Below are 25,597 nucleotides of genomic sequence, written 5' to 3' on the forward strand. Positions count from 1 at the left end.
GACCATTGTCAATCAATCTCGTGCCGTGTCTCCTGTCCAGTCTAGAATGCGTTCGGCTTGTCAAATTTACTTTTCTTCGATTGCTATTAGTGTGACTCTGAAGTGCTGTACTGTATGTTTGTAAGTTTTCTCCCCAACAAACACAACGATGTTGACGAAACGTTTTGCACCGCCAAAAGCAGCAGCGGGAGCCTTTGGTGTCATTCTATAATACTGGACTTATTTTTCTACGAAGGTTTGAACTTTGAGAGTGTTTAAACAAGAGAGAAAAGTGTGAAAATCTTCATGCCTGTTTGAGTAAAGTGTATAAAGTGTGTAGTGAGGGGTTTTACAGCCTTAAAACATCTATAATAATTGTAAAAATAAAGTTGGCTACTTTGTGGATTTCACCTATCGCAAGTTATTTTTAGAACATAACTCCCGAGATAGCCGAGGGACCACTGTATAGGAACCCAGGGCAATAATGAAAAGCATTTCACCTTTAGCACAATGGAAGACAACATCGCTGGTTCAATGAGACAAATTCATTTAATAAAAATAATAATTTTACAATAAAAACACTGCAGTGTTAAAGCCTGAATACAAATATAAATTACAGTGCAGCTGTATCAGCCAGAAAAGGAGTTTAATTTAAAATATTTCTTTAATATGACAAACAACAAAACAAATATTTTACAGTTGTTTTTATGGTAATAGTCAGTGAATGCAAACGCATCACAGATTCAGTGTCAGAAAGGTTAAAGCAGTAAAAACATCTTTATCTCTATAAAAATCTGAAGTAAACTGCGGGGTGAGGTGGCATATAACGAGGAAATAAAACTGACGAGTTGTCATGGCGACGTTCGTCCCAGCGCCTGATGAGCCAGCCTCAGGTTTTCTCTCAGCTCGTCCGCCTCTCGCTCCGTTTTTGCCCGCACGATGCTCAGCTCTGTGTACATGTCCTTGTACTTCTTTGTCGCGTTCCTCTTGTCCTGTCACACCAAAAAAAACAAAATCTGGTTTATTTAGCTGTTTTGTCCACTCGATTTGATCGACTCCAGGCATGGATCACCCTCAGTCCTAATTAACACACACTCGAACCCTGCAAGTAAGTCACCTGTACACAGAGTGTGACTACAGCTAATGTTTGGAAGCCCCGCCCTGGTAGAAGCAACATTATCTGCTTATTTCGTCTGATAGTATGAGCTGTTCAGGCTCAAGCACTCCTTCAGTTCTCAAAATCAAACACTGATGTTTAAAAACTGATGAAGCTCTGCAGCATGGATTGGTTAACTAGCAGATTACAGTATTATTAGTAGTAATATTTGTATTATTAGTGCAGCTGCTGTGCGTGAAACTCTCACCCTTTGAGCCGACTGCAGCTCGTCCTTCAGAGACGTGATCTCCTGCTTCAGACACTGGACCTCAGACTCCTTCACTCGCAGCGTGATCTGAAATGAAATGTGTTTTTAACCTTTGAGTTGGCTCACGAGCACATTTACATAGTTTACATATTGTATGTGTGAGCCGATCATGAAAAACCATCATCATTCTTTATGTGGAATCACCAGAGTGGGTGTAATTTCAGTTTTTACTGCAGTTTGTGTTGATGGAGCCAGAGGGCATCACATGCTGAAAGTTGACACCAGCTCCAGAGTAGCTTTGCATGACTCACAGTTCAAAATAATCCTTAGTTATCTGATCCTGGGCCTTGGTGCAGCCTCAGGTTCATCCTCTCTCTGAGCTCCTCTTTCTTTTAAAGCCACCCACCTTTATGCAAGCCTTCTTTTGATTGACTGCCCCTCTATTTGGACAGCAAAATAGAGAGTGGGACTTCTTCTTACTCAGTGCTTTTTAATAACTTCAGATGCTGGAAATAAAGCCGTGATGGCTTTGTTTGTGGTGGAATAGAACGTTAGAATCCCCTAAAATCCTCTCGATGACCATGCAGTAGCCAAACTCACCTCCATCTCGTACACGTCCATCCCCTGACTGAGCGGCAGAGCGTCCTGTTTGGCGAGTGTGCACAGTCTGGTGATCTCTGCTGCCAGGTGGCCGCTCAGCTCCTGACCAGGTAAAAGTGAAAAACAGGAGAAACGATCAAGCTTCTTTACGTCTGACCTCAAAAACACTTTTTAAAAGTATTTGGAAACACGTTTAAACCCCCACAGCGACAGTCAAGCTCGCACCTCTGGTCTCACTGGAGTCTGTGAATATCTTTCGCCTGTTTTTTGAGTCCTGCAGCTCTTACTCACAGTGAACAACAGCTCAGCTTTTTAATGTGCGTGCATGAAAAGATTTTAAAGCCACAAACACTCAAACAATGAATGATTTCTGACATGATCCAAGTACAAAAGTCCATGAATCTACTTAGGAACAGAAAAAACACTGAATTATCCTGATTAGTGTTTCACCAAAGTGTAAACAAAGGCTGCATAAATGGAGCTAAGTTTCAGCAAAGCTTCTTCCTGTTTACAGGAAAAAGCAAACAGAGAACAATCGTCATGTGGAGATTTTTACGATGGCGGCGGCAGACTTAGACGCTAAATCAGAAAGCTGCAGAGGAAAATGAGAGTGATCTGAACTGAGCTGTAATCACATCAACAGTCTTCATAACTATCTTAAAATTTCAGGATCTCAGAAGAAGCCGTTAACACCCTGCAGTCTGCGTCTCACCTGGTTTCTGGTCCTCAGGTCCTGGTTTTCCTGCTGGCACTGGCACAGGGCCTTCCTCTCGGCGTCCAGAGCCTGGACCAGATGTCCGTTCTCCAGACACTTCAGAGAAAACTGCTGCGATAAAACCTCGAGCTCCCGCTGGCAGGAGGCCAGCTCCTCACTGCAAAGACACACACTGAGAGTCACAACCTATCCGCATTTTCTCTGTTCAGCTCTCCTTGTCGGCACACTGAGGTGTTCCCAAACCAGCTGACAGACTCGATCTGTCCAGCATGGGTCTGCACCGGGCCCCAAACCCCTCACTGGCATCCTGATCACATGCCTGAAACACCTCAGCTGGCTCCTTTTGATGCAGAGGAGCAGATGGAGGTGCCAATTCTCATCACTGCTGCTTCCCACTCAACTGCAGCGGTTATGACAGGGTGCTGGTTGCCAGTCTGGATCCAATTTCACTCATTTCCACCAGAAAATAGACTCATTTAGAAAACTGCTGTGAGTACGAGAGCCTGCTGTGATTTACAAGTTATGTTCTCTGGTATGTACGAGCACCTCCTACCTGCCTTCACAGAGGAGGGCAGGTAGGATTTTTTCGGGCTCTGATTGTTAAAGAGAATATCATGGGATTTAAAACATTTGCCAGAATTTGCCAGCCAGTTCAGTTCAGGCTCTGCACCGGCACCGTGTTGGTGGGGAAAAGGTTTCCTGTGGATTCTGGCACAGAGCTGTGAGCTGCAGGTGCTTTTGTTCTTCCTGTAAAAAACGTCTTTGACCACCAGAATCGACAGTCTGCTCTTTGTCCCGACGCCGGCCCGCGGTGATGATTTTTCCAGAATGACATTTTGGTTTAACTCCAGTGTTTCCCTCCTGTCTTGTAAAACCTGCTGGGATGCTCACGTACCTGTGCTGCCTGTGGACATCCTCCAGGTGTGAGAGCCCATTGCTGTTCTCGATCTCACATCTCTTCTGCACCTCCCTCTGCAGCTCCAGGCGGTGAGCGTTTTTGATGGCTTCGATCGCTGAGAGGAAGAAGAGGAGGTCTGAATATTTGAAACTCAAACTCTCTATAATGTTTTTAATTTCTCAGATTAAAAAAAAATGTCTGGATGGATCCAGGACTCATCTACAGGTGAGGAACGTTAGCAGCTGCTGAATCTCCGCAAACCACAGGCATTCATCAGGAGGCTGATCTGAGTCTAAAATTTTAATCTACTTTTAATCGATTTTGGACAACGCCTCATCTCTTACTGGGCGGTTTCCCTCACCTGTTGCAGTAGCAGCGCTCTCCTCCTCTAACAGTCTGTCCCTCTCCACCAGGAGGCGCTCCACTTCCTGTTTGTGTCGACGCTGCAGCTCCTCAATCACCTTCAGGTGAGATTCCTCCATGGAGGCGAGTCCACGCTCGCAGGTGACCTGCAGGCACAGCGGACGCTCACACGGGTCACACACAAAGCTCATGACAGGAAGTCAAACAAAAGTGGATGAAAGCGGCGCCTACCTTCAGCTTCTCCGTCTCTTTCTCGTGCTGTAGCTGCATCAACCTCATTTTGTCCTCGGAGACCATCAGCTGCTCCTCCAGCTCCTCCACCTTTCTTCTCAGAGATGAAATCAGTTCCACGTTTCCATCTGGTTCATCGCTCTCCTCTAAGCTTTCATCTGAGACCTTCTGTGGGATTTCCATCTCATCTATCAATTCCTCCTCCTCCTCTTCTTCACTCTCCTGTGCGCTCTGAAGCTCCGCGTCCTGGAGGTAAATCTCATCAGTCTGGCAGCCTGCGCTCATCTTCGACGTGCGTTGTTGTTCAAGGTTTGAAAGTTTTGCTTTGAGGTCCTCGTTCTCCTCCCGGAGTTCGGCGCATTTTGAGCAGTTGGCGTATTTAGCCCAAAGCCTGCACAAACGATGGCAGTAAAGTGCTTCGGACGCTGCGGAGTGAATGAACGACGCTATCCAGGGATGATCTGAAGAGTGAAACTCATACAGTCTGTCTGCTGTTGGCTGGAGTTCCTCGTGCATGGCGGCGCTGAGGGAGGCGGCGAGCTGGTCCAGCAGTGAGATTTTAATCTGTGTGATGGCTTTGAAACGCTCACAGTCACTCACATCAAAGATGCCGCTCTCCTCCTCAGTCTTCGTGGTTTCCAATGCTATATCGTTAGCCTCGCCCTCGTGTCTGCCCTCTCTGCCTTCCTGCGCCACCTGCTTGGTCTGAAGCAGACGGTGGCCTATGAGCAGCATTCGTGTCTCCAGCATCATCTGTTCTGCCGCCTCGCCGACCCGCACATCTGCAGGCTCGATCAGCTTGGACGGATCCTCCTTCAGTTCGTTCAGCAGCAAACTCCAAAAAGCTTCCTCCCACTCCAGCTGACTCACCACAACAGGACTCCCCTCCCCCTCCCCCACCTCCGCCTCACCTCCTTTATCCAACCTGTCGATCGCCTCTAAAAGTCTCCCCAAAGCACTCAGCCTTGCGACCATCCCCTCGATCACCTTCTGGGTCTTTTCCTCAGCAGAAACACTTCTGTCTCCTTTCAGCCTCTCCTTCTCTAACTCCTCATTCAGCCTCCTGATGTCAGCCTCCGCCTCTGCCACTCGTTGGCGGGAAAGTTTCTCCGCTTCCTGCAGCTCCCTGCAGTTCAGCTCTGATTGGTCGAGCTGTTTTTCCAGCTCTGTCAGCTTGGCCTCGGTTGCTTCGAAACACCGCAGCAGGTATCCCTCTGGTTTCTCGGCCCTCTTCTTGTTTTCATCCTCTCCTACCGGGTCGCTCAGCTGCAGCAGCACCTCCGTCTCCCTCAGGTTCTCCTCCAGGGAGCTGATCAGCGTCTGGGCCTCCTGGAGCTCCTGGTTCTTCAAGTTCAGCTCCATCTCCAGATCTTCCACCCTGGTCTTCCCCTCCTGCTCCACCTCAGGGAGGTCACGGGGCTCTGAGTACCTGCTGTTGAGCTCCACCTTCAGCCTTTCGATCTCGCGGTCTGCCTCCGTCAGCTGGTTCAGCATCTCCTGGTTGCGCTGGTTCAGAGCGTCGTTCTGGCTCGTGAGCAGCTCCACCTCCAGGGAAAGCTTCCTCAGGGTCACCTGATCAGGAGTCACCTGCTTCAGCCGGGACTCGTCTCCCTCTGCGGGCTCATGGGCCCACGAGCTGAACTTATCCACCTGTGTCTCCGAGACAGGAAACAGCTGACGGGCGTCTGCGTCCAGCTGGTCCTGGAGGTCGGCTGTCCTGTCATCAAAGCTCATTCCCTCACTCTGAGAGCGTTGGCTGTCTGATGCAGGTGACAGTAAAGGTGAGGCCGCTGTCTCAGATAATAAATCCTCCAGTTCTTGCAGCTCGCCCCCCGTATCGTGCAGCCAGATGCTGGGCAGCTGTGGTGTTGGTGAAGGTGTTTCCTGGCCGAGCTGCTCCTTCATGTTGTGTCTGATGACATTCTGCTGCTGCAGGAGCTCCTTTAGGCTCTTCGTCGGGTCTTTGAGTGGCTCTTTCATATCTAATGGGTAGAAATCAGCTTCAGGACTGACGGGAGAATCCATCTGAAAAAAAAAAAAGGTCATAAAACTACAGAAACCCGACTGAAACGATCAAAGTCAGTCAAACACACCAATGAGTGTCTGAGGCTACGTCCACACTAGGCCCGGATAAATTTGAAAATGGCGTTTTCGCCTGAAAACGCTCCGCGTCCACACTATCGTTTTCAGTCGTTTTCACAGAGTTGTGCGTCCACATTGAAACGGGCGAAAACGCTTACGTTCCAGTCTTGCGCATGCGTGAAACGCAAGACGATTCGACCTGCCTCATTCCTGTCTGCCGTTTATTTACTTTCTGGCTCTTTGAAATGTCTCTTTGAGTTTTTTAAATGGACTAACAATGAGGTGGAGTTGTTGCTGAGTGAACACAAAAGTACAAAGTTGCAAAAGCGATTGAGAATTAAAGAATTTTTTAATCTTTAATAGGGCTGTCAAAATTGAGCGCAAACAAAACAACTGCTGTATAATGCCCTCCGCTATCTTGGTTGAAGTGGTCACACGGCTGCATCGCATGACTAACATGTGTCTCCGTTTTCGCTGTCCACACTGGGACGCGAAAGCACCGTTTTCAAATGTATGCGTTTTCGAGAGCGTTTTCAAAATGCTGCATTTTCCTTGAGACAAAACGCCGTTTCAGTGTGGACGGGAGGCCAAAATGGAGAGAAAATGATGCGTTTTAGTGTGGACGTAGCCTGAGATAAAAGCTGCTTTCTCACACCTGCTGATGTTGAAATCTTTCTACGCTGAGCTGAGCTTCCAGTTCCAGTCGGCGACGCTCCGACTCCTCCAACTGAACCTTCAGATCTTCCACCTCCAATAACATAAAGTACACAAAGAGTTAATCTACACAACAAACACCGTCACATCCTCCATCAGGTGAACCTTACTTTTACACCTGTATAGAAAAGAAACAGACAAACAGATTGTAGTTTCCCTGTGAGCAAACACAAAAGAATCAACTGTGTCAATTAAAGATATACTTCCAATAATTTCTGGCCTTCAAAAATTTGCATAATTACCTGTTTTTATGGTTAAACACAGTTTACACATCAACAGACTCTGAGACTCTTCTTTAAAACTGAAAATCCACTCACCGCCTTCCTGTAGCTCTGCAGCACCTTCTCCATCTCCTCTGCATCTCTCCCATCAGAAAACAGCGGGACCGTCCTCTCCAGTCTGAACATCGTCTTCTCCACCTGCTTCCAGCACTCCTCCATCTCCTCTTCCATTCTCTGCTGCGATTTCGGACTCAGTGCTCGGACGCTGCCGTCCTTTTCTAGCAGAGAGAAGCCCAGCATCTTCTCATACCTCCTCCTCCTCTCCTCGCGCCGCTTCCTTCGCTCCAGGTCGCCCAGCTCCAGCGAGCAGGGGGATTTCTGTGGATCGGCGTCCACCACCGACTCGCTCTCAGGCTTAAATTCAGCCCAGTCGAAGGTTCTGTAGCGGCCTTCGTGCCGCCTTTCCGTCACGCTGCTGGCTTTGGGGTGAGGGTCACTCTCCAAGGAGATGTCGGCCGAGGGAGAGTCCTGAGTCACATCTGGTTTGGGGAGGACCTCAGATGGGCTGCAGGGAATGTGCTGGCCAGGTAAACTGAGAACAAGATGATTTAAAAATGAAAAAGAATAATCATTTATTATCATTTCAGTGCTTTTAGTATGTCGACGTTTTATTTTAGCTTCACCTTATTTGTCATCTCCTTTTATCTCATCTTTAAATCACCTGTAAACACTTTAAACTGCACAACCTGCACAAAACCTGTTTGATTTGATTTGAATTGATCACCTGGCCACATCAGGGGCGTTGGCCGGATGGACGTTCTTCATCAACGCCTGGATCCAGTTCTTTCGTATCCCCGCAGTCATCGCCGAAAGCGTGACGACGCCCTTCGGAGTCTGCAACATAAAAACATGTGACTAACCTCCATCTTTAGAGCAGAACATGAAGTGATGACGTGCAGAAGCGAAGACTTACGTGGATCTGAAAGCCGTAGTTTCTTTGCACCTGGTACTCAGACACATTGTAACACTTCGTTAGGTCGATGTCTCCTTCCAGATCTGAGGCCTGTGAGGAGACGAAAGAAAACGTCATGAAGATCTGGAAATGCACAACAACTGTTTATATTCTACTTTATGAAGCCGGGTTTAAAGTACCTCCTCAGCCATCGAGTCCTTGTAGTATCTCAGACTGTCAGTCGACAACACAAACCAATATTTCTTCCACTAGAGGGAAGCAAAGCACATTTCACACAGGCTGGTAAGATCCTTTAAATCATCATCACAACCTGAAACAGCCAGATTTGGATTACTTTAAAATGTTTACCTGGTCATTTTCATCCAGTTTGACCATCCAGCCTTTCTTGAAGTTTAACAAGTCTGGCTGTACAGAAGATAAAAAATACAAAGTTTAAATAAAACACACAGAAAAGGGAAGAGCTGTTCGCTGAGACTGTTTGTTGCTTCCATCATTTTTGACCAGTAGTTTACTTATGTGATACATTTTAATACAAGACAAAGACAAACCGAGTAAATACAAAATGCAGTTTTTAAATGATTTGAAAAGCTGACTTCAATTTCATGAGCCACACTCGGCCACACTGTCAGACCGGCTGGATCAAGAAATCACTTAAATAAACCTGTCTGACAAAAAGCAGCACATTAAGCCACGAACTAAAGAAACAACTGAGAAACATAGTCACTGACATCTATCAGTCTTAAAGGGTTACAAAGCCATGTCTAAGGCTGTGGGACTCCAGTGAACCACGGTGAGAGACAAAACTTGGAACAGTGGTGAACGTTCCCAGGATTGGCCGGCCTATCAAAAATATTCCAAGAGACAAAAGCATCCATAACAACATTTAAAGGACTGCAGGCCTCACATGGCTCAGTTAAGGTCAGAGTTCATGATTCAACAGTAAGAAAGAAACTGGGCAAAAATAGCATCCATGGGAGAGTTCAAAGGAGGAAACCACTGCTGACCAAAAAGAAACAAAGGTTTGTTTTTCTTTCGCCCAAAAACGTCTGGATGACCCCCAAGACTCTTGGGAAAAATTCTGTGGACTAACGAGTTGAGTTGACTGCCGTTACGTCTGGCGTGAAGCTAACACAACATTCAGCACCAACAGCCAAACATGGTGGTGGTAGTGTGACGGTCTGGGGCTGTTTTGCTCCTTCAGGACCTGGATGACTTGCCATCGTGCTCAAAAAAACAAAACAAAGAAATGGAGTACTGTAGTATTTGCATTTGCAAAACTGAGGGCTGGGTAGGAGGGGGGAGCTCCACACCATCTGATGTTTGAATCAGATATCAGTCTGAGCCTGACTGATCTGTGGGACTGTGTTTATTATGCCACCGGTCAGCAGAGTAGAGTTTCAGCAGTTGGAGGTATGTCACACCTGCTCCACCAACAGCTTCTCTCTGTGTTTGCAAACGTTTTTGGTCAAAGCGAGTTTTAACGTGCCTGAAAAGGTCAGAACAAACGATGCATCCCCTGATGTTTCCTTACAGGTAAGAGGATGGTCTCTACTCAGCTTTCTGCTGGGATCAGATCAATAATCAGTATCGGGTATCAGTAAAAAGTTGTGCTAGCGTGCTTAGAGTCACTTCTGGAAGCTTCGAGGCTGAAACTGCCCTTGGATCAGTGGCTCACCGTCATGGCCGTGTCTGACGTCCTGTGGTCCAGAGACTTGGCTCTTCTCTGGGGAGGGGGGGCAACGAGACAGGACGAGTCTCCACACGACTGCAGTTTCTACAGAAGGAAAAAAAAGAAGCCCAAATTAAACCCTAAACTTATAGGAACTTCCCTCACAGGAAGGCTTTCACTGATGAGAAGACGTGACACGTTTCCTCAATCAGGACGGAGGCTGTTTGCATGTGCTGCCTGCATTCCACCAACCAGAGTAACCGATAGTCTGGACGCTTGGCACAGACGTCAGCTGTGAGGATTAGGCCCGCCGCGGAGCACCGCGGGGAGCCCGGCGGGCTTTTCTCCACTGCCTGTTAAACTCTCACTTGCTGAAGCGGGTCTGACCGTGGAATGCATGAAAAAGGTTTTACAGGATAAATAATCCCCGGGACTCTGCAGCTTTTGTCTTACCTTTCAAAATGATGCTCCGAAACTGAGAGTGAAATTGCCGCACGCCTGTTATGATCAGATTTCATGCCGGCTCTAACAGCACGTATCAGACTCTGGATTACACCGCATTAAGTGAAACAAGGGTCCCCTTTTTTTGTTTACTTGAGCCTCCGCTGTTCAAAAGATTCATTCTTCTTCCTTATATAACCACTTTAAAGGGGAAAAATGTCCAGTTTAATCACAACAAAACATTCTTTGTGTTTTTTTTTCTGGCATTTATATTGAAAAGTATCCAAAGCTCCGACACACAGAGGAGCGCAGCGCTCTGACTGCAGACAGAGCTGCTCCTCTGTTTCCTGAAGGCCTCCCAAAGCCGAGGGGGAGGAAGTGAGGAAGAAGAAGAAGAAGAGGCTGACTTGGGAATCTCCAGACAGGCTCTTTTGACCTTCTCCTGGCTAGAAAAACAAACGCACCCAAAGACACATAAATGAACGCGTGGGCCTAAATATTCTGCTGCTGCTGCTGTATTTAAAAAGTAAATCCTCTGGAAAAGGAGAGTGTGTTTAATCAAAGATTAACCGCGGCCACTGAGACGACCAATCTCTGATTTAACAATGTTTCTGCAGCAGCTCCGGCTGCTGAAAACGAGGATTTACTGTGAAAGGAGCGAACAAACTAAAATAAAGAGCTGAAGGAAGCAGACTAATGTAATGCACTCACACTGTTTACTCACACTGCCACTCACTGTACATGACCAATTTAAAAAGATCACCAGCTAATCCAACGTGTAAATCTTTGAGCTGCAACAGGAAGTCGGACTAGCCGGAGACAGCCCAAACAGGCCTCGGGGGAACACGCAAACTTCACAAAGAAGTTCCCAAACTTGAGTGTCCATGCCACCTCCCCACCAGCCCAGCAGGGTGACAACCAAACCCATCAGTCTTTTACAGCTGAGGGATAAAAAAAAAAACCTGCCCGGAGACGGCAGTCTGAGGTTTTAACGGTTTGACAGGGATGTTGATTAAACACTGACTGTGTTTAGTACCACCGTTATAAAATCCATTCATCTGTTTTTTTTAACTGGTTCAGAGACACCTGTCCCAGGTCGGTTGGGGGGCGGGGTGGGGTGGCAGTGAACCCGCTTAGAAATGTGAAGCCATGTGTGACCATTTTCGGATGTGAGGATGGAGAGGTAAGTTGTCAGCTAAATTGTATGTGTGCAATGCACAAACACAGACTTCTTGCACAGTCAGCACACAAAGCGAGCCATGTTATGAGTCATAAATACATTTACAGGCACCAACAACACAAACACAGTTGATTTGAATTAGCAGACACCAGTGAGCTCCGGTGCCGGTGTAACTCACTGGGTAAAGCAGGGATCTCATGTGCCGTAAGGCTAATGCCTCAGGTGGACATGAGGAGGGCCAGCTTTTGGCTGAAGGTTGCTGCTGGGTCCTTGGTCCCTCTGTGAAACAGCGAGTTAATCTCATGTGTGCTGCACAACACGCTGCCCACAGGCCTCTCCTGCTTCGTTTAATGGATTCTCCTTTAAATCTGCTTCTCTGGCTCATCTGGAGGAATCTGAACTACTAAACCCTCCTTTCAGAAACAGAAAATCCTGAAAACATTTCTCAGTTTAACAGGTGATCTCGCTTTAAGTATCATCCGTGGGAATGCTTGTGTTTTGCCGTCACACAGACTCCTGCTGGGGTTGCTCACCTCCTTAATCACTGGGGTCTAGCCCTGACACACTGACTAGCATTCACAAACAGATGTGCGCCTAGAAACCGGGAGGCGCTCATTCCTCCGAGTTTATCAGTAAATACATGACATCATGTGTTTCTTCAGCCTGTCAGCAGCACTTCGAGAGACTCGCGAAGAATCCCCGAGTGCCTCGGGTCCTCACATTTAATTGGTTTATTCCGAATCCCTGGAAAATATAGAGGAACGCCGTCTGAACTGCTTCAGGGCATCAAAACCAGTTCTGCTCACAGTGAATCACCAGCCTGCCTCCCACCTGCCGACACATGCGCTCGCTCACGCTGGAAGAAAGTCATGCCCGGACACGGCCCGACCGGCTCGTCCACGCGTTTCACGCCACGCTCTCATCACCGGCTTAGACCGAATGAGCGCTCTGAAGACCTGAACAGGTCCTCGGGTTGTTTACACCCACACTGACAGACCGAAACAAACAGCCTCGGACTGTAATTTGGGAGATTTCCTAACTCTCCGTCTAACTCTGGGCAGCGTTTGATCAGGTCGGAGCTTCGGCCTCAGAGTGACGTCTTTCATGGATAACACCTGGCTGCTGCCTGAGTCATGTTCAAACCAGTCCAACCTCCTGGCCCGGCCCGGTGCAGCCTGAGCACAGCTGGATACGACGGCTGGTCTGAATCACGGCAAACCCACGCTAGGATTAATCATTACCTGTTCACGGTTAGCCAACGACCACAGGCAGGAAGCAGGTTTTTAATTGTTGGATGCCGGCGTTGAAGGACTTAAAATTTTATTTTCTCGATCACGTTTTTATTATAAGCTCTCGCTCCTGCGCAGCCTCACCACAATAAACGATTTCACCGAGAATTGTTCTCATCTTGTTGTTTATTGTTCGCTCTGGGCTCTTTTCTCACCGGGTTAAAAATAGGCCGGCCTCTTTTGTAATAATGTGAAACCAACCTCCCAGTTACACATTACATAACAACAATGTCTCTGCGTTTGTTCTTATCTTTAGTTTTCTCAGTTTTGGACGTTTCCGTCTGTCTGTGCCGTCACCAGTTCACAGCGCTCTCTGTCTGTATACTGACTCTTGCTGTGGTCAGCGGTCAGTACGGCTGCCCGCTCATGGCAAAAACATCATTTATTTACCACAATTATTAAAGAACAGCATCTTTTTTGTTTTTAAAGGGGCGTTCCTTTAACTTTAAACATGGTTCAAATGAAAAACATTTGTTTGAATTGTTAAAAAGAAAATGTGTTTCGCTCGGTCATAAAGCAGAGACCAGAGCTCAGCGGTGTTTCAATATGAAGCCCTCCACAAAGAAATCTCTGAACTGAACGCAGTGAGAAGTCCTCTTTCCTCGATTCCACTAATCACATCTTTTTCCCTCACACCTCACAGGAAGAAGGTTGTGGGTTTGAATCCAGTGGCTGGCTGGCTGTATGTTTTTTTTTTTCCTGTGTGGCGTTTGTGTCCACACAGGACTATGAGTGTTTCACTCTCTTATCCCTGTGATACTGACGACCTGTTCAGGTCTGCCTTCTCCAATAATAACTGGATAGACCAGGTTCTAAATATCTTCGCCCAGTTTGACAAGAAAGAAAGAAAACCTCACTCAGATATTTTAACTGAATCTTTCTCTTTGCCTCCCAAAGTCCCCAAGTTTCGCAGGAAGGCCACGAGATAAATACGTCCAATTATCTATTAAAAAACTACACGGTAAAACTAGTTTTAAAGAATGATCTGTGTATGTAAACCAGGGTTGTTATGATACTAGATTTTCAATACCAGGAAAACCCTTGAAGTGTGATGCCATTTTCAGTTCCACGGGTGAAAAGCATGGTATAAAATTAAGAGACAAATGTATTACAAACATATTAAATAACATCAATGATGACACGATCTTTAAACTGTAAACCAAACACCCCACAGGCACGGTCAGCACGGTGGTGGAGGGATGACGATTTGGGCATCTTGGAACCTCTGAGTCGATAATGAGCTCCTCTTTATAATCAGAGTCAGATGTGACTCAGCAGCAAATCTACAGCAGACTGGCTGAAAAGGAAAAGAATGGAGGTGCTGCAGTGTCCCGGTCAAAGTCCAGACCTCACTCTGCCTGAAATGCTGTGGCAGGAAGAAGAGCGGGCCAAAATGCCTCCACAGCGATGTTAAAGACTGTTATTTGAAGTTACTCCTGCTAAAGGTGACTGTACAAGCTACTGAACACTGGGATGTACTTTGTTTGTCTCAGGACTTGCGTTTTTTCCAGAGTCCTGGGAAAACTTTCTTTTTCACATGACTGCATGATATTGAGTACTGTTTCATAAATGCATGAACATGCAGAAACCTGCAGAAACTGAACGACACGCCCCATTAATCACTGACTTTAAAGAGGGCTTCTCACAGAAAACCTGAAACATGCTGGAAGGATTTCACTCTCCAATAAAAATATTTCCTATAAGAATTTAGAGGATATTTGACATGACCTGAAAACTCTTTATGAAACTCAGCACGCTTGAAGATGAAGATGGGGTAAAAGAAGCTGGACGTCGCTGATTTTTGGGCTCACAGTTTCAGACATTCACACTGACCACTCATTTAAAGAGAAAGGAAAACAGATGCAGGTTCTGTGTCACAGCCGTTAATCTTAAGTTTGAAGCAGTTTTTACATCTCACCTCTCGTTTGTTGGTACGAGTCTCGCTCCTGCCCATCCTCGACACGGATGCTCCCGTTTCCTGCTCTTTCCTGGCGGCCTCCGATCTGTTTTTGCTGGAAAACAGGAAGAGCTGATTAGATTCTCCTTCCACTCAGGTACAAGGACCTTAACGGGAACCTATACTAGTCTGTGGATGCTCTCCTGCTCCCATTCATCCTCCGGGATTTCAGAAAGGTCAAAAATGGCATTTTTCTATGAAATCGGGGCAAAAGTCACCAAACAGAAAAACTTTAAAACAGAAACCCAAGACTTGTGTGATTGATCTAAAGATAAGGAGACTTGAGGCTGTGTCACCTTTATTGTGAGGTAACATTTTTTGGGGGGGGGGGTTAAAAATTCCTAAAAAGGCTGAAACAGCTCCTCCGGTCCATCTGTACGTCACAGTGAGCGTTACAGAGGGTCGATGGTGTGCCCCCGCCAGCCTGGTTGAACCCACTAAGGTAAGATTTGGGGCAGAAGCCTTGAATCTTAATAAGAAAGTAAACCTGGATGAACCTGAAATGAACTGAGTGTTTCTTCTTGTCATTTCCAGCACACTGTGGGGGCTTTCGGTGGGCTCAGACACCTCCGTGCCCTCAAACTGAGGTTCGTTCCCTGACTGGCAGGCAGACTGTCAGTGTTGAGGTCCTGAGAAACAATGCCGAGGATATCTAATTACACCAGCGTTTTGGAATTTCTGACCTTATTTGGGGGGGAGGGATAAGGATTTTGTGTTTTCGTTTCCCAAAAAGGCAACAAGAGCGAAGAGCTGACATGATTTCTCCTCACGTGACCCGTTCGCATGCTGCTGGGGCACAAACTGGGAGGGTTTCTCTTGGCTAAATATAAAAATGCAGCAGTCAGATCTCTAATGGAGGGGTAGAGCGTGAGGCTTTGATCTGCCGTTTAGCGGTGTGTGATGCCTGTTCGGCTTTATGCTGGGGGAGGCATTGGATGTCCTTTGTGCTAATTGCTTGCACATTTCTCCTCTGCCAGTGCACTTTAAATGGCTCTGATGAGTTACCCACACATTACACACAAACATAAATAAGAAAAGAAAAAGCTGCTTGCTCCAAAACACGAAAATTTATGTAATCATAAGATGTTTAAAATGAGCAGGAAGCTGCTTCGCTTCTAACCTCCCGTCCTGCCTCTGGTTCTTGTTGTTTGCTGATGTTTGGATGTCGTTGTGTTCAGCCAGCCGGTTGTTTCTGCCGGTGTCGGCGCTTTCAGAGGCCGCCAAGTCTGAAGAACCGACTGAGCCGCCGAAGCCGACGGTGCCGTCTGAGGTCAGAGAGCCCCTGGGGTCCAGGCACAGGTAGGAGGAGGCGTTGCCTGGAGATAAAACGCAACACAAAAAAGTTTCAGACTGTTAGATCATCAGAGAGCAGGAACATCAAACCACAGCTTGGTGTAAGTCCACAAAATTAGGCGTCCCTTTGCCATAAAACCTCAGCCAAGAAGCTGCTTTAATCACAAACCACAAATCATTTCACTCAACCTTCTCCTGCCGGCTTTAAAGGAAACACCAACACGTCAGTGTTTTACCTCATTCAGCACCATTTAAAATAACAAAAATCACAGCTTTTTACCACTCTGATAAAAAGAACAATGTCAAGCTGATGCTTTATATTCAGACTTTTATCAGCTTGTCATCACTACATCAGTTCAACAGTGCGATAAGCCATACAACACAGGGTGAAAGGAAAATCACTGCCCCTTAAAATCAGCTGATTTTCGCTCTACAGTAGCTTTAGCCGATCTGATGAAGCCATGCAAGATTTTACCATCACACTACAGTTACAGGCCCTCAAATACACAAATCTGTCACTTTCTTCTCTTCAACTTTTTCAGCTGCTTCACATGCAAGCCACTTTGCAACCCACTTCCACCCCAGCTCCACCTTTTCTTGCTGTTTCTGTAATAATTTGTGTCAGTAAGGCGACTCTGCATATGGAAATAACCTTCCTTTGGCTGCGTCTGAATGAAATTATTTTTATTTTTTTCGCGATGAGCAAATGAATTAGGCAGAAAGTTCTATCTGATCATTCTGTGTCTATTTTTAATGACTTTAAATCAGCTTCTCTTGGGAAAAACATGCAAAAACAGTCATGCAGATGGTTCAGGTGCCTTCACTTTCTCCCCATTGTGAAGAGGATAATCCCACATTCAGAGTTAATACTGTAAAGTTGCTATGGTAGCGTCAACAGAGAAGTACTCTGTTTACTGTATGACAGCCTATTAATCATTTTGTTTTGGCTGCTACGATACAAAGAAACCGTTAACACTGACAACACTGTGAAAGCGCAAAAATAAAAGCAGAGCCCGACTAAAGGAGCAGAAAAGACAGATTTCAAAGATTTCCCGTCGAGTTTAAGTCAGTAAATTTTCTCTAATGTGCAGGTCTTAATTTAAGTATTCAACTTAGGAAGCTTTGTGAGGATATGTGTTAACCCTTCCAACACTGAATGAGTATCAGGCCCTTTCTAAAAATCCATCATTCGACAGTGAGAAAGATTCACAGGTGGAAAACATTCAAGACACTTTGCAACTTTTCCCAGGAGTGGACGTCCCAGCAAATTCACCCCGAGGTCAGACAATACTCAGGGAAACTGTAAAAGACCCAAGAGCTCCATCTCAGACTCTGCAGGTCTCTGTTAGCATGTTAAAGGTTAAAGTTCATGAGAGTCCAATTAGAAAAGAGCTGTGCATACACTAAGGACTGCAAACTTCCATAAACTGAAGCCACACTGCAAAGAAGAGTGGACCAAAGTTCACGTTTTCTGCCAAGACTGATAAAGTTGTACAGAAAACGATTGTTTTGTTGCTGGTCAAGCTGTTTCTACAGGCCGCCAAATCACGAGGTGCACTTTTTTCACAGGACTGCACATTCATCAAACCTTTCAACTTTTTATATATATTATATTAATTTTTTTACAGACCACTCTGTAAAAAAACAAAAAACTTTGACATGTCAACGATATGAAACAACAAGTTTGAACTGAGGTTCATCTGATTTCTGTTTGCGTAGTCTGGAAACACAGAAATCAGCAGCATGTACTGATAAGTATACTTTTTGAACAGTTATTGACAGGCAAAACAATCAAGCCACAAGCTGTCATCACCATAACTGATATCTGTTCAGTGCAAAGGTAGAAGACTCCCTTTTAAGCTGATGTAAGAATAAGTGGATCCATTATGATTTTACGGTTGCTGCTAACCCTTATTTGTAGCAACAAGTCTGCTGACTATTTATTTAATTATTCCCTGAATCTGCACAACTAACGGTCAAGTTATTATTTTTGTCTCAAAAAACACAAAAACTGATTGAGAGCATCTGTAGAGCCATTTAAAAAGCATTTGTTTCTAAAAAAGCAGAGCTTTTAAACTGGAAGGTTAAAGAATCAGCTGATGTGTTTGTTGGATTTGAGTATGTGTTTGTTTCAGTAAACATTAGAAATCTCCAAATGTTGAAAACATAATGAAATGGGATGAATGTGCAAAAGAAATTAAAAACCTGGATGAGTTCCCCGGAGGAGAGCCTGTTAAGCAGGGGAATCCTGACAGAGGGAGCTTTGTGTTTAGCCTCCATCTCTCTAATGAAGCAGCCTGTAGTCAGAGTCAGCAGGAGTTAATCCAGACCTTCATTATGGGACCTTTCCAGACTATGCAATAAGCCTGATGCCAGATGGGCACTCGTGTCCATTTTGTCGCAGCCTGAAGCTCCAGCAGGGAAAAATACCTGCCCTGTGCCGAACATCAAGCCCATTAGGACTTGTTTAAGAGGCCTTGGAGGGCTCATGTCTGCTGTTTGGCTTTTATGATGCCTGAAGGTCAGAGGCACAGGATTTCCTGCACATCTCTCCAAGTAACTCCACTTCCTGTTAAAATAGAAACTCATCCAGCCCGTTCCTACGACTGCCCACGAGTGAGCGCTCAGCCGGCACGCCTGGTTAGAGGAGGGTTAAATGAAATGGACAAATAAAAATCTGCGAGTGTGCAAACATCTGCAGGACGTTAGGATGGTGCGAGAGGACAGGAAACGGCTGTGATTGGCTGATAGACATGAAAGCTGTGTGTGTGTTTGTTTGGTTTCCTCCGCTGCACCTGCAGGGGTCCGCTCAGGGCCCGGAGGCTCGGTGTCCGTGACAGTCCAGATGGGAGTCACATCTGGTCCCCCGTCCCGCTGGTCTTCCTGCCACTGGCCAGGCTCTGGGCGGTCCCTCCCCGAGGATGGAAAACTCAGATCGGTTGCTACCATTTTTGCTGGACTGGGCTCCTGAAGTTTGTTAGAGAGACAAAGAAAATTCACACTTTTAACATTAAATTAATACAGGTACAATAATGTGGCTGTAAATTAACAGTTCATTCATGTTTGAAAACACACAAAAAATCTAGCATATACTGGTGTGTTTTCTAATAAATCCATACGCCTCTCAACAGCAAACACACAGACTCTGTACAATAACAGACACTTTAAACGTTCTCATATGCTTCATTCTTCATTCTGCTCTAAACACAAATTTTTTAGACACTGTTTTCTACTCTTGTCACTGTGTCTCTGTGATGTCATGGAGGGGGGGATATCCCTAATTTCTGACCACAGATCCACAAACCACCTGCTGTTTAGGAGGGGCAGCCAATTGGAGGAAAGCTGGCTTAAAGAGGGAGGAGCTAAAACACATTATTTTAGAGTATTTTCAAAAAGAGGATGAACTGAGGGGGCTGCACTGAGGCTAAGAGTCAGATAAATAAGGATTATTTTGAGCTGTGAATCATGCAAAGCTGGTTTACTGTTACAGTTACATATTTTAAAAAGTCACCATGAAGTCCTCTGATTTCACTCAGAGTTCTCTAAACTCTCTAAACTCTTTTTTTCTGTCTTCATTTGGAAATTAAGTTGAAACTTTCAAAGGCATCAGAAAGTTTCTTCCTTGGTGTTTCTTTCAGTTTTTCACTGAGGAAATATCCTCTAAACGTCTCCTGACAGGTGATTATTTACTGGCACATTTGTGGTTTTTACCTTAATAAGACCAGTCTTGATTCTTTGGTATAAACTTGTCTGAAACAAGCCTCATAATCAGTATGTCCACATGCGTGAACACAAAAACTTTAACACATGAGCACAATACCTGATTGGCCACAGGCTCAACTTTGCGTTTCTTCTTCTGATTCTGTTTGTGAGTTTGCAGATAAACCGCCAGCTGCTCACTCCACCTGGAGACAAAACATGACACAAACAGGGAACTAAATCTTTATACTCACCCATTAATGATTAAGAAACATACCACAATTAGTCTCATAATATTACAATTTTCAAAATAAAAGCCCTCTTATGCCTCAAAACATGTAATTTCTCAAATAAAACCAGCCAGTTAGTTTTAAAAGGTTATCATGATAAATACAGCTATGTTCAGTTTGTACAGGAAGCCACCATGACGCCTCTAAATGTAATTCGTTTCAAAATAAAAGCCTCCAAGAAGGTACAGAAAGCTATCAGGATGACAAGAGGTATGTGAGAGTTTCATAGTGAGAAGCCCTATAGAGCAGGGTTGTCACGCTCATTTGATCTTGAGGAATGAAACTGACCTTTCTCTCATTTTAATAAAGTTTAACTACACATTTCATCTTAATATAATAATAAGCAGAGTAATTTCAAAAATGTATTTCAGTTTTTGTACATGATAAAAAAATTCTTTTGTAGTAAATGAAAGAAATATGTCAGCATGACTCTTGACTTAAATTGTCAAAAAAAAAAAACTACAGAAAAAAAGGGAAAAAAACAGGAACTTATTAAATGTATGAAAATGCAGGTAAATGTCCGGGGGGCTTCCATAGCCATCCAGTGGGCCAGATTGTAGTTTTTACTGGGCACATTTTTGGTCCCTGAGCCTTATGTTTGACGTAAGATATAAGACCTGAGTTAGACGAATTTATCAAAATGCACTTATATGTCCAGTTTTCAAAATAAACGACTGTAGTTAGATACTGGAAGCAATGAAGATGCTGCAAGGCTGTCAGATTTTCAGAATAAAAGCCTTTAGTTAGTCATAGTAATTTACCACTGGGCTTTAACATGCCAACTTTTCAAAATTAAGGCTTTCTATTTTTTTTTCAACTTGTGTTTTCAAGAAAGCTTCTCCCTTTTTGCTCATTTGTGCCCACACACGTCAGCGATCTCTTTTTTTAATGCTACTCTGAGGTCTTTATACCGACCCATTAATGATGTCTTTATTGTCACCACGGATGAATACTTCCTGCTCTGGGGTGACGATGCAGAGGGCGTTCTTCTGGCCCGTCCTGGGCTCTGCATCGAAGATGTCTGTGCACACGTTCACGTTCACCGTCCCCTGTGGCAAAGTGCTGGGCTGCAGGAGAATCAGAACATCCAAATTATTCCTCCAGGGGTCAAAGAGCGAGTTAAGACATCATGTTTACTAAAACTTCAGATTCATGGCCACTAAACAGAAAGTAGTTTGTGGTGTGAAGTGTGGAATGAAAGGGAACGGGATTTAAGGGGATCACAGAGAAACAGAGAGGGGGGATGTGTGCATTAAAGGACGGGCTAAGCCCACATCATCTGCTGTGGTTGTGTGCACAACATCTGGCTTAAAGATGCCTTCTTGATCCCAACAAAACATACAGTAGATGCAGATGCATGCACAGGCTGGGGCTTACTGTACACTCCACGTTATGTTTTATATTTGCATTTGTTTGTAATTTTAGTATCTGTGCTGTTTCTCACCAGCTCATCCAGAGCGAAGCTCAGGCTGCCGTCCTCGTACAGGATAAAGAAGCGCCGCTGCCATCTCTGACAATGAAGGACAGGAAACTAAAATCACCACAGGATCACACTAATGCGAGACTTACGTTTTTTTTAAAAGTTGACCTACCCTCGACCTCTGCATCGGGTTGTTAAAATCTGTCCCCTCTGGAGCCAAACACAGCCAGCCGGCATAGATGGGTTTGGCCTGGAAGGACACAGGACAGTGATGTCATATAATAGTCCGTGTTTTGAACTATGTGGATTTGATGCCTGTTGTTATTGTTGTGGGATTTGAACTGGTCATCTGACAACAGAAACGTGTACAAATCTGCCAATGTTGCTAATTTTTTGATTGATTCCAGAGTGACAGTACATCCATGATTCAGCACTTTGTGGAACCACCTTTAGCAGCAATAACATGATGCACGGGTAGCCTCAAAACTATATCACAATATTTCAAGAAAATGTGTAATAATGATATTTATGAACATTAATGAAGACAATGGCAGCGCTCAGTGGTACCCCTCAGAGTCCTGATATATACACCTATGGTATTAATTTGAAACTCCTACGTCGCTTCACTCTCGAGTTATCGCATTCACAAACTTGGGTTTCCACTTTACCCACCTGCCCGCCCTGCTGGCACGGTGGCGACAATATCAGTCTTTTACATCTGACAGGTAAAAATGACCTAACAGTGTTTTATCAGAGACTGCAGCTCACAGGTAGCAGAGCAAAACAAAGGGCATTTTCAGTCATTGTTCTCTAATGAGACAGAATAACTCATTCAGCAGCATTATAGTGCAATAACAGTGGTACAGCATAAGTCAAATGTAAGCAAGTAAAAGTATAGAATAACTTATTCAGACTTTGGTTTAAAGTTACTAAAATAACCTTGTAACTCTTCAAGAGCTGCACAAAATCCTCACAATAAAACAGAATCACACATATCTCAGACTTGCATGGTTGTGGAAGCCGTCTGGCCCACTCTTCTTTATGACATCACTTCAGTTAATTGAAGTTTGCAGCACTGCTTTACGTTCAGCTGTCTGCAGGTCCGACCACAGCATCTCAGTCAGGTTGAGGTCTGGACTTTGAGTTATTCCACCACTTTGAGTCTTTTCTTTTTCAGTTGTTCTGTTGCAGATATCTTGGTGTGCTTGGGATCCTTTTCCTGCTCAATCACCCAGATGGCCTCACATCTGACTCTAGAACACTTTGGTATACCGAGCAGTTCATAGTCTACTGAATGAATGCAAGGTGCCCGAATCGTCATCCTTCCACTACTGTGCTGACAGTTAGTATGAGCCATTCATGTTGATATGCTAAGTCTGGTTTCGTGCATTGTGGTCAAACATCTCCACTTTACTCTCATCAGTCTAAAAACATTGTTCCAGAAAGCTTTGCGAACATAAGCCCTCCGGCTATTTTCATTTATCCTGGCCCTCTTCCAAACCATTCACACTTGTTCAGTCTTTTTCTAATTTTACACTCATAAACTTGAACATTTATCCTGCTAGCTGAGGCCTGTAGAGACTGAGACGGAGTTCTTGGGTCTGAGCATTGATCAGTAGCACCTGGCTGCTGTTTGCCCTATGAAACAGTGAGGTTGTACTTAGTTTTTCACATTTAAATCATGCCGTGGTTTACACATTTCGCCTAACGAGCGAAAGATCCCTGGTTTTGATTCCATGGGGACACACAAATCCCTTTAGGATCGAGTCAGGAAGGACATCCGGCCAAAAGAAAAAAAAAAATCTGCCGTATCAAACATGTTGAGCTACCCGCTGTGGTGACCCCGAAAGTATTAAATAAACACATTTATACTCTTTGTGCTTCTCCTGTCTCAGACACATGGGTTTTTTTGTTTTCGGAGTCATTTTAAATGTTAAAATGCTGAGAAAAAAAGTGCCACAATTACAGCAAAACAAGCAGGTTTTCTCTGAGCCTGCAGCGTCACTGGAAAACCATGTGTGGTGTTTGCAGGTTTGATGAACGGTGTTGAAATTACAGGGCCCGGCAAGAGCAGGCGGGAGGGGGACACAAAGTGATGGCATATTTGAACAATGTGAGGCATGTAGGAAGCTGTCACGATCGCCTCCTTACATCACCTCGCCTTCATAAGCGTGTTTTCAGTCCTGACATGTTTTACTCAGCACTAAGTACACAGGGCTGAAGCAGGCCTGGTAGAAAGATGATGTAATTTATTTTTTCCTCAGGCTTTTTAAGACAGATTGATGCATTTAAAAAATCAACGAGTAACAGGAAACCAATGAATTCCCAGTCTTTTCTTCATGAACAGAATTAAATGAAACTACATTTCACGGGTGAAGGCATCTTTGATTACACTAGATTTGATTAGTAACTATTTATTGATCCCAAAATACAAAGCACCAACCCTAACAGCACACCTTTAACTGGAATAACAGTTACAGAATTAACAGTAAACACTACCTGTGCATTGACGCATCAGTTTTAATCACATCATGTAATTTAATCAGGGTTTGTTTACATATTCAGGTTTCCAAAGACTACTACTCTACAGAACAATGGGATAAGAGACTGCAGGGAGGTTACTGTAGTGGGACTGGGTGGTGAAATCACAGAATTAGTCATGACTTTTAATCTATTCTGGGTGCAGAGTTTCAAATTTGTTTTCTCCCTTGTCCTAGGAAACTCATTTTCCAGCCCTATTTTTGCGTTCCTGAATCATAGCTGTGGAAGCATTTTTCACATAATAAAACAAACCCTGATCCCTTACCACCTACCTTAGTTATTAATTTGGACACAGCCCCTAACATTGATGAAATGGTTTAAAAATAAACTCAAAACTTAAAGTCAACATTTCTTTTTAAATTTTTTACATTTGTAATCTTTTAGGCTATATAGAATTATACCATATAATCTAAAAGTAAAGAAATATAAAACAATAATGTTAAAATAAATAAATAAAATATGTTACATAATAAATTTAGAAATTCATTAATTTAAAACGTAATAAAAAAAAATAAACCGCTGTTTTGGTAAAATGAAGATTAAATAACTTTAAAAGTCTGATTTTTATGCCGAAGACCACGGGAAAAAAAAGTTTTATTTATAGTTTATAGTTTTATTGTGGACATTTCGACTTAAAGGGAGGCTGATGTGGGACTTTTATATATTCTGGGAGGGACACTTTGAATATAGAGACTCCCGGAAAGTTTCAGAAATAAAATAAAACAAAATAGAACCTTTTCTGATTCTTTTACTGATCAACCAAAATGATTTCTTAAAGCTAGCATTTTCATATTTTAAATTTGCATGTTTTTAGACTAAAACTGGCGATTTAATGATAACATTTGTATCTAGAAAGCTCACTAATTCCGAACAAAAGTGGCTAAACGTTATGACAGGAGCACCTGAGGTGATCGTGAACTCACCTGCTCCAGGTCGTGGTCGTTGAGCGGATGGAGCTCACGGGACTTGAAGCAGTTCTGACATTTGCTCTTATTAAAAATATTCGCCTGGAACTTGCTGCAGGGAGTCGCCGCCGCCTTTTCCCCGGACATGTTTCGGTGAGCGCCGCTTCTCCTCCGCGGGGACAGATCCAGACAGGGCCCGCTCTCCTCCTCCTCTTCTTCGTCTCCCAGTTTAGTAAAGCGGTGTCTCCTCAAACAACATCTGTCACACTGAGCCGCGCGCTCTTGTCGTCATGGTCATGGCCTCTGACGTGATACCGCCGCTCCGCTTCCGATCGCAACCTTCAAAATAAAGCTGATTTTTAGCGGTTTAAGATACAAAGAAAAAAAACCACACATACAGCTGCCACACATCTATTAAACAGTAATGTGTTATAAATAAGAGAAAAGTAGAGTTTACAGCGTCATCTACTTCTCTCACAGCGGTTTAAGCGCTCAACTTCCGGCTTACACCTACAAAGTAAAATCGATTATTAACGGGATTTCCTTCCTTAATTCCGTAATTAGTACAGAAATGAATATAAATTAACTAATAATAATGAATTAATAATTAATTATGTTTAAAACAACATATATTTGAGCAAAGTTGAGGATAAAGTTTTTAAAAGAGAGGCGAAATCACCTCACTTTCCGGTCACACCTACAAAATAAAACTCATTATTATCGTTTTGGGTTTTTTTCCTTTTTTTCTGTTCTGCGTGGATGCGTCGTTTTTT

The 25,597-nt window shown here is 44.3% G+C and overlaps 1 protein-coding gene across 1 annotated transcript; it reads right to left on the minus strand.

Moving 5' to 3' along the window:
• Positions 1–510: 510 nt before the first annotated feature.
• On the minus strand, positions 511–25,163 carry LOC100707526 (myosin phosphatase Rho-interacting protein). The gene is made up of 22 exons (XM_005469042.4): positions 24,843–25,163; positions 21,551–21,628; positions 21,403–21,468; positions 20,874–21,025; positions 19,790–19,874; positions 18,765–18,936; positions 15,797–15,992; positions 14,638–14,731; positions 9,816–9,914; positions 8,489–8,545; positions 8,320–8,388; positions 8,141–8,230; positions 7,952–8,061; positions 7,264–7,759; positions 6,888–6,980; positions 4,151–6,175; positions 3,918–4,065; positions 3,554–3,671; positions 2,656–2,815; positions 1,944–2,045; positions 1,344–1,430; positions 511–971 (listed from the first exon to the last, which is right to left on the minus strand). The coding sequence occupies exons 1-22, from the start codon at positions 24,969–24,971 to the stop codon at positions 831–833; spliced, it is 4,767 nt and encodes a 1,588-aa protein (XP_005469099.1). The 5' UTR covers positions 24,972–25,163; the 3' UTR covers positions 511–830.
• Between the last annotated feature and the right edge of the window lie 434 nt (positions 25,164–25,597).

This window comes from Oreochromis niloticus, linkage group LG4 (genome assembly GCF_001858045.2).
Source record: "Oreochromis niloticus isolate F11D_XX linkage group LG4, O_niloticus_UMD_NMBU, whole genome shotgun sequence".
Lineage (NCBI taxonomy): Eukaryota > Metazoa > Chordata > Actinopteri > Cichliformes > Cichlidae > Oreochromis > Oreochromis niloticus.